Below are 9,635 nucleotides of genomic sequence, written 5' to 3' on the forward strand. Positions count from 1 at the left end.
GTAGTTATGCAATTCAGGAAGAGTTGAAACCAAAGCTTCTTGAAATAAACTGGCAAGTTACATTACAGGAGTGGGAGATGTAGGTTGATATGGTGGACAGACCCAGCCCCCCCCCCCACCATGGTGAAGAAAAGGTTAAAGAGCTCCTCTGGGCATAATCAGACCCAACCAGACTACTTGTCAAGCTTATGGATGGGTGGTTTCTTAAAAGGGAGGATGTCAGCTCAGTTTGGAGGAATAGGCCCTGAACTCATCTGCTACATTTCAAAGGCAGAGGCGGCACATCAGGAACCCAGGATGAGTAGGGACCCAAGCACTCATCTTGGGTTCCCAGTTGCACCTCTGCCTTTTAAATGTAGTAAGAGCTGCATCTCTTCCATTGACTACTCGGTTAGCTGATTAATGGAAATGTAACATCCCTACACAGGAGCCTACAATCCCCACTTTAAACTTCTTAGAATTCCCTTGAAGTCCCAGGATGCAGTGTTTCTCTTCTAGCCTTTTTCTGCATGCAAAATCTCTTCCCAGGAAAACAGTAATACACACAAACATATTCTGTTTTAGGCCTGCCTCAACTGACAACCTCAAGAAGAATCCAGGGCTACAGAGACAGGCCAAGGACACTGTGCTGTGGGAAGGATTCATTCAGATGTTCAGCATTAAACAGTTTGCGGCAAAAGCATATCCTGTTTCAGGCTACAGCACTTCCCTCATTCAAGTATGACCCTTGTTTTGTTTTATATAACAGGAGGGATTGTCTATGCCAACAAAACTGTGTATTTAATAAAATACCACACATTTCATGTGGTATTCCACAGACCAGGCATCAAAGCTCAAGTTCTTCCATCATGTTATGTCACACATTTTCATACTGTAGACCCAAATCCTGTGGTCCTTATGCAGTTATTACTCATCTGTTCCTCATGCAAACTCTGACTGAAACCAGTAGGAATTTGCCTAAATAAGAGCTGATTAAGGACTTCAACATTTGACTTATGGATAGGACAACAAGAAAGGGGAAAACATTTATGAGATGTCATAGGATTAGCTAGGTGCCTGGATAATTTGCAGTGATCTGAAGGATTTTATGCTCAACTCCAGTTGAACCCCCATAGATTTGGGACTATGGATTTTGAATTGACTTTTCATGTGTTTACTGCTGTGGAATGGCAGGATCATAGGAATTAAATGTGGAAAAGACTAGTTGTAGCATCTAGTCTATTGCTCATGGTACGGTGTGGTGGACCCTCGCCTGCGGTGTGATGCAGCGGGCTGATTAACTAGTTAAACATGTAGTTTAACCGGTTAACATTTTAAATGGGATTTTCATCCCTAGAACCTTGGAATGAGGCCTTTATAAATGTGAAAAAATAATTATTAATAACAAATAATGATCTTAATAAGGGATTGCCCGAGTAGATGCCTGCCAAATTCCATCCACTTGATGGCCCAGGTATGGATTTGAAACAAGATGGCTTCCCTTTCTGATGTGCACCCCAGAGAGGCTCAGCGAAATAACTTGGTGCCTTTCAATTGAGGATCACTGGTTCCAGGGTTGTAAAGTCTGCAGAATATCAAGTAATAAATTATAATCATATTTGCTTCCTGGTTTGTACAGGCTTTACCAGAGCTGATTCAGTCGAGGGGCTGTATTCTCCCGGAGGACGTCTGGGATTATTTAGAGAGCATATGGCCAGCTGAAGCCAAGGTATCCTTTCAAAAGGTTCTTGTGTTCAGGGATTGAGGATGATTTGTCAAGCACTAAACTGACTTGTAAGCATATCCTGATACCTTCAGCCTGTGCACCAAGATGTCAGAAGAGCTGAGTTAGTGCAATAATAACCCTTAAACCTTTCATCACAGGAGAATCCCACTGCTCTTCACGAGAAGCAGCCTTGCCTTCATGCAGCTCAAATGGCGGTCACCTTTACATGTTTGAAAATGTGCCTTTGGAAAGTTGCACTTTCCTATCAGCAGGGACAGTTTGAATGAGTTGGGTGGAATGATATTTGGGATGGACTGAAACAAAAGACATTCTGTCCTTTTAAGTGTTAAAGTTAATAGTATTTAGGCCCTGGTCTTGAGCGGTTCGGAAAGCTGGCAACAATCACTGGGTTCAAGAATTGTAGCTATTTACCGCTCTTGTTCTGAAACGAGGTTGATAAACTGGACTATGTATATCTCCGTGTAACATGGATGGAAGATGCCTAAAGGCATACTCCAAAGCCCATTGAAATGTCTGGAAGTCTTTGCACTGACTTCAGGGAGTTTCGCATCAGTCCCAATGGTGTGAACTGATCGGATACAATTCAGCGACGTACCATCTGTAGGTAAAAATTGCCTTTACCATATGGTAGGTAAGATCTCTGTCTATGCCAGTCTCTCTCTCCTGAGTGTGTTCATACTCTTGTGTTATCCAGGCAGAATGTAGAATCCACCAGATTGTTTCCATGCCCCAAAATCTGATTTGTAGGTTGCGTGAGAGATGAATGCTGTTCAACTTGCCAAAACGCAGCGAGTGAAGCATATAAAGGAACTGGAGCGCCTCTCAAATAAGATTAAGCTTGAGTCCCTCCTACAAGCAAGTTCCTAGATGCCTTGTGTTTTTCAGTCTTTTTTACTTATTTACTACTCGATGAACAGTGTTTTCAGGCAGTCACACAGTCTCCTTCTTGTATTTGTTTAGGAGATGAGCGTGATACAGTTCTGCCCTACCATAACTAAAGACTTCAGCGCTTACAACATGCTGTACTCCTATTTGAACAACAAACAGAGATATGGCATTGTGGACAGCAACCAGATGGAAATGTTCATGGTACCACTGCCAGCCTTCCAGCCAGTACCTGCCAAATTCCACCCACTTGGTGGCCCAGGTATGGATTTGAAACAGGCTATGGATTTGAAACAGGTACACACCTTTCCGGTGTGTACCTCAGCTCAGTGAAATAACTTGCTCAGTGAAATAACTTGCTGCCTTTAAATTGAAGATCACTAGTTCCAGGGCTATAAATAATTCAGTTTAATATAATCCATAGCTTTTCAGGGTGTCAGAAAGCAAGGGGCTGTATTTCTCAATGAAAGGCAGATTTGAAAAGTAGGGTGGTGCACTGACATGTCCTTTGTGATAGGAAAAAGCACTTGAAATATAGGTAGTTGTATGTTGGGATGCTTGGAAATCTATAACCCTGTGTTACCACATATGAAACAACAGAGAGCCAGTGGCGCTGATTCACCTTGTGCCGGTGTAAATTTGGAGTAACTCCTTTGAAATTAATGGATGGACAGCAATATAAAATGGGAGTGAATAGACGGCAAATCAAGCCCAGTAATTCCACATTGCCCTAATTCCTGTGACATTTTCTTTCCCTGCCCAGCTTCGTGTCACGTGGCCTGAGGTAATGGCCACATATAACTGATGAAATGCCTGGCACTTTCCTGCAACACATTAGGATGTAAACTCACGTAACCCCTTGTCACATAACTGTTTGTTCCCACACCGCTACTCATCCTGTGAAATGTCATTTGTCAGCTGCAGCTAATCCCTGTCCTACCTCCATCACATGATGTAACATCACATAATCTCCGTATCAGGTAATCGCACTCAGTGCAAACTTGAAGCCAGGCTGGAAACTGGTTACATTTTCCAGTAATCATTGGCAGAACAATCTCTGAGCGGCAGCAGAATCCGTTGGTGATTGACCTGGCATCTGTGTCACTGCTCAGACAAGTGGGAACTCAGTTGTCATGGAGAAGCAGATAGTTTTAATTATAAATGGTGTTACTTTTGTGACTCTAATCTGGATCAGTCCAGAGCTCTGCCATCAAGCTAGGACAAGACCAAGAGGCTATGTGTCTCCTGGGCTATATGAAACAGGCTGTATTTTTTTTCAGCCATTGTACAATGCAGGAGAATTGGCTACCCAGCTACAAACCACGGTCTTGAAAATTGCAGTTCATCTTTAGCAGAATTGCCTTGTTTTTAACAGTGGTCAGCCACACATCATAAAATAATAGGAATGACCTATTTTCAAACAGAACAGAAGTTATACTTTCTGATGTAAAGTGAATTTATGTGATTTGTGTCAGTGTTTCATTTGAGAAAGAAATACATAAGGGTATGTCTACACTACCACCCTAGTTCAAACTAGGGTGGTTAATGTAGTCATTCAAAGTTGCAAATGAAGCCCAGGATTTAAATATCCTGGGCTTCATTTGCACCTTGCCGGGCACCACCATTTTTAAATCCCCGTTAGTGCGGACTCCGTGCCCGCAGCTACATGCGGCACGGAGTAGATAGTGCGAGGAACGAGGTGGAACGAGGTTTACCGGTAGTTCGAATTAGAAAGCCTAATTCGAACTAACAGGGATTTAAAAATGGCGGCGCCCGGCAAGATGCAAATGAAGCCCGGGATATTTAAATCCCGGGCTTCATTTGCAACTTTGAATGACTACATTAACCACCCTAGTTCGAACTAGGGTTGTAGTGTAGACATACTCTAATTCACCTTTGAGAGCAGTATATTTATTGAATTCTTTTAATTCTCCTTTTGACCTAGATGGGGGCAAAAAAGGGCAAATTTTTCTAAAGTTGTCTCTAAAGTTGCACCTGCAATTTTGTGCATAAAAATATTTGCACATACATATTATTATATCCATGCAAAAACTTGGATTCGCATTCATCAACTGCAGGTAATGAATTATTTGATTTGCACATATAGTTTGTAACACCACGTGCACAAATCCACCCTTTTGCATGCCCAAGACTTAATGTGTGAAAACAAGCCTGCCAAAACCAGCATGCTTTCAGAGGCAAGGTTAATGTCCCTTTTAATATTGGCCCTAATCATTGAATGCAGTTGCTCAACTGTGGATGAAGAAAAAAAAATTAAATCTCAGTGTAATGCAGAAAATGTTCACAGAGCTAAAAAAAATTAGGATTTGGCTGAGTGAGAATTTTGTTTCTGTAAGTATTCAGTAAAGAGTGTGACAGTACCTAAGGATTTGCATGGTTAGAAAGATTCCAGCATACAATGTGGAAAAATCTTCCATTAACGCAATTTTTTGTTCGTTTAATAGGTCTTGATGCAAATCACTCTTGCTTATTACTGGGACTGATTCTTCCAAAGAAAGCCTCAGATGACCACTCTGCAAATGGTACAGGGCTCTTAAGGAAAACAAAAAGAAAGACAGTGACTTTTAAAGATACCCTTGTTACCAAATGTATTTCACCTCCTTTGGACAGTTCTGGAAGCGCCCAGCTGGCTGAAACATTTCAACAGGTACCTTCCAGGGCATTCACAGGTAATTGTCTGTCTAGGGACAAGTATCCTCCAGCAGTTTCTCACAGCCAGGAACCTCTGACAACCAATAATGTCTTTGCTCTCAATATGGCAATGGGTGAAGTCTTAAATGGAGGGCCATGCCATGGAGCATCATCTTCATGCTGTCAAAACAGCAAGGAGGAACCTAATCAATCCATGCAGGATTGCGCTTTCCATTCATTTAGCAGCTTCCCCTGGATGGGAGAGCAATCCTACGCCACGGCTCAGGAATCGTTGGGATGGCAGCAGAATATGATGGGGGGACATACGACGTTTCATGCTGATGCAGGGCCAGCCCCATCACAGTACTGGAACCTTGGCCCATTGTCTTCATGCTCCTTATGCTCACACGACTGTAGTGGCAATGTTGCCTTTAGTGCCAGTGTGTTAGATATTCAGCAGTTATCAAGTATGTTGTGTCCTGGAGTTACATCTTCTGGAGGACCATCCCAGGTACCATCTGTGCCCCAGCTTGTTTCCCATGAACCTTCTGCTACCTCTGACCTTCAAAGTCATGCTGCAACTGGTGACTCCAATCCAGAGGTTCCCGTGGAGGAGGCCTTGTCTCTGATCCAGCATCTGGAGGCACTGGTGCAGCTGAATTCACAGATTCAGAATCAGACTCTTCTTTCGTATCCTTCGTTAGATCTTACTGCATCCCTGCAGGCAGCCGCACTCAGGGAATCTCAGATTGTTGGAGGAGCCACGTTTCCACCCGTCCAGCAGGAAAGTGGTGTGTATCCCCAGTCTCAGTTGACTCTTCCTCCCTTTTGTGGACCTGCGTATCCTCCTCCTGGTTGTTAATTACTCCACGCCCCCTATGGAGCACCACAGAGAATCATCTGTCAAATTGATGAGAGTGTATTTCCAACACGAAAGCAGCATAATCGTAACGCGATTGCAACTCATCTTAAAAGCTTCAACCTCTGGCATTTACAGCAGTCTCCCACAAATTTGTGAGAGTTGTGGATAGATTGAGGAAAGAAGCCTTACAACATTAGTTCATGTATATTTGGAATAATGAGCAGCTCTCTAAATATATCAGCAACCACATGCCAAGGCCAAATATTGATTGGAATGGGAGATGTAGGGCAAGTGTTATGATTACTCGGTGTAAGCTGTTTTCTGGCCACTCTGCCTTCTGTGGCTGTTGAAAAAAATTTTTTGGTCATTTCCCTGCACATTTGGAGGAGGGGAAGCTTGACAAGGAAGTACTGTGCACTAAGAAAAGTGGGGAAGGAGGCAGATTTGAGGCATACTGAGAAATAATGTGCTACTGAAAGAAGAGAGATTTTTTTTTTAATTACACCCAGCTCTGGCTGGAGGTTGGCCGTGTACTAACGGCTTTTATATGACTGTTTTTCAATTATATTGAGCATAAGTAGTTTCTTCCACTGGTGGGAAGGGACTTGCTGTTGAGGTGTTACTGGCTTTATCTTCACCAGCGGTTGCAAAAAACTGTTTAGTCTATTAGAGTACTTACGGTATCTTAAAAAATATTGATGCAGGGTGCAAGAATCCAGATTTTCCACAGAAGATGGGTGCTGGTTGTTAGACGCACCTGTGATACAGGCGGTTATTTTACATTATACCGTGACAGATTTTTTTAATGTATTGTACTTGTTTTTTGACCAGTAACCATCACTGCACAGTAACACTGGAGACTGAATTCAAATCTAGATTGGATTCAGATGTGACTTGCAATTAGAATCATAGCAAGCAAGGTGGATTACTCCGTTTTTATGGTATGATTCTTGCATTGTTTAAAAATGTTTGAGTAATTAAGATCCTTTAGTAGTTATTTTAAAAAGAGATGCAGAGAACGGTCATTGAGAGGTTCTGGGCAAATTTGGAGCAGAACTGGTTACAGCTAGATTTGAAAACATTTGTCAGGGTGGATTTCTGACAGCTGGCTGTTGCCCGGCAGAATTTGTAGATGGCATTGTTTTAACTTGGTTTTAGTGTCCCATATAGACAAAGATTTTTGTTTAGACAACTGTGTTAACAGAAAGAGATCAAACACAGGGCTAGACAAAAGAATAAATAGTTTTGCATCGCAGTGCATGGTGCATCTACCTTGTATCCCCCATACATGGCACATTGTTACAGTTTGACATGAAGGAATTTTTTCCCTAATATTTAGCCTCGGTTTTCTTAATATCATCTTATTTCTTCCCAGTCTTCCTCCTCCATTCCATATTCACTGACTGATGGTCCTGTGGTGTTCAGACCTCCCAAATACTTATAGGCTGTTATCACGTCTCCCTTCCCCCAGTCGTTGGGCAACCAAGCTACTCAGTTCATTTTTAGTGGGTCCTAAGCCCCTCTGATAACGCCTCTGGGCCTTTGTCATTCCTGTTTCCTCTCTGTGTGCGTTTGCTTCTGAATCATCTCCCATGACATCCATAAGGTGGGCTACTAAGACACACAAAAGAACAAGCAGCTTCTGTAAACAGAACATTGCAACTACTGTTGAGATAATTGCCGGCAGCAGGTCCCACTGGAAAGCTGTGCTGAGAAATATCAAGGCTGGGCCTGCGCTGAGAATTCACCTATTAGTAATTGCCCCAATGGGATAGCATAAGCACCTACAGCGCAGTGTGTCCAGGTTAGCCTGTCTGTTTTTACTACATTAGTGCCCCATATGCACACTTGGGTTGCGTGGACCTGATCCAGAACCCACTGAGGTGAATGGAAAGACTCTCATTGATGTCCGTAGGCTACGAATCAGGCCCTCTTCTACCCTGGACCCCGTGTACTTCCCCTACAGTTCCCTGAAGCACTGGACATGCATGGATTTGAAGGGTCCTCTGGGAGCCCACCTTTCCCTACAGTGTTGGAAATCAAAACATAGTGCCTGGTGGTAGTGGGTGAGAAATCGACATGAAACTTATCAGGCTGCTTTCACTTTTCCAGTTCAATGAGAAAAAGAAAAATACATTCCCACGTTTAAAATCCCCTCACTTTTCCCATTCCCTGTTAGTTACAAAAGGAGGGGGGCATGGGCAGATTTCTAATCCGGCAAGGTCCAGTCCCAAAATGTGGGCGCACGTGCCTTTAACTTGAACTATCACTGGTTGTTTAATATATATGATAATGAACAACATCTTTAATATGCCATTTAATATGCCATTCACTCTTTAAAATGAAGCTATTTGGCGTTACGGCTTTTAAATTGAGTTTTCATTTTGTTTTAGTGATGTGGGACCAAAGTCTCGGTTGTGTAAATTGGCATAACAAGGGCCTACGATAGCTTATGCCAATGGAAGATTTGGTCTTTTAAGCTAGTTCATTTCACAGGTGTAACTCTAGTTCTGCCTTAATAATGGTGTGTGTCTGAAGTGATTCCATTGTCATCGCTAGTGTTACTCCACATCTACTGGTGTAACTGAAAACAGAATTTAACCCTGTGCTTTTAAGAACCTTCTCTTGCCTTCTTTCTCTGTTACGTAGCCCTCTTGAAGACTGTGAGTAAAATTCTTGTCTCATTGAAATCCACACCAACACACTCCGTGTCAGCAACAGCTTCCTTTGTGTGGTGTGACACAACACTTTTCTCCAACCTGGGCCAGAGAGGCACGATAAAGCCCCGTTTTCCCATGTCTGTCTGTGCGCACACGTTAAAAAGTCTCGGGGGGGGGGGGGGGGGGAGCCGTGTTAGTCTGTAACTTTAAAAACAAGTAGTCCTGTGGTACCTTAGGGTACATCAACACAGCAGTGTGATGTTATTCTGAAATAACATAGTGTAACACATCTACACTACAAGCAGTTATTTCGACATAATGTCAAAATAATGTTGAACTGAAGGACTTTTTACTCTGTTTCCTGTAACCCTCATTTTGCAAGGAGTAAGGGAAGTCGGAGGAAGAGTGTTATTTCTCAGACTTCCTGCTGAGCAGACAGCACCAAAAGCCGAACTAAACTATTCTGACTTAATCTACTCAATATGTACTCAAGTTGTGTCGCTTATTTCGGCTTTGGCCCTGTGTGTAGAAGTACCCTTAGAGATTAACAAAATAGATACAGCATCATGAGTTTTAATGGGCAAAACCCACTTCTTCAGATGAGCTTTCCCATGAAAGCTAGTGATACTATATATATTTTTGTTAGTCTCTGCGGTGCGACAGGACTACTTGTACACTCATGCACAGTATTGTACTATCCTCCCAGCGCAAACATGGTCTCCATGCTCCTGCATCCTTAGACCTGAAGGCACATGCAGCTTGTCTTTGCTTTAAGCATTGGAACTCTTACCCATACTGTCATCGCCTTTTCATTTTTTTCTGCTTCGGATCTTCTGTCCCTCTTCCTTCA

General features: G+C 42.7%; 1 protein-coding gene across 1 annotated transcript in view; it reads left to right on the top strand.

Moving 5' to 3' along the window:
• SPOCD1 (SPOC domain containing 1) overlaps window positions 1–6,125 on the top strand; it is a 33,775-nt gene extending 27,650 nt beyond the window's left edge. The window contains exons 14-17 of the mRNA XM_075908518.1: window positions 565–718; window positions 1,619–1,708; window positions 2,687–2,873; window positions 5,077–6,125. Coding sequence (XP_075764633.1) covers window positions 565–718; window positions 1,619–1,708; window positions 2,687–2,873; window positions 5,077–6,125 — 1,480 coding nt within the window. The remainder of the gene's footprint in view (window positions 1–564; window positions 719–1,618; window positions 1,709–2,686; window positions 2,874–5,076) is intronic.
• Window positions 6,126–9,635: the final 3,510 nt, after the last annotated feature.

The sequence above is a fragment of the Pelodiscus sinensis genome, chromosome 25 (assembly GCF_049634645.1).
Source record: "Pelodiscus sinensis isolate JC-2024 chromosome 25, ASM4963464v1, whole genome shotgun sequence".
In the NCBI taxonomy this organism is placed as follows: domain Eukaryota; kingdom Metazoa; phylum Chordata; order Testudines; family Trionychidae; genus Pelodiscus; species Pelodiscus sinensis.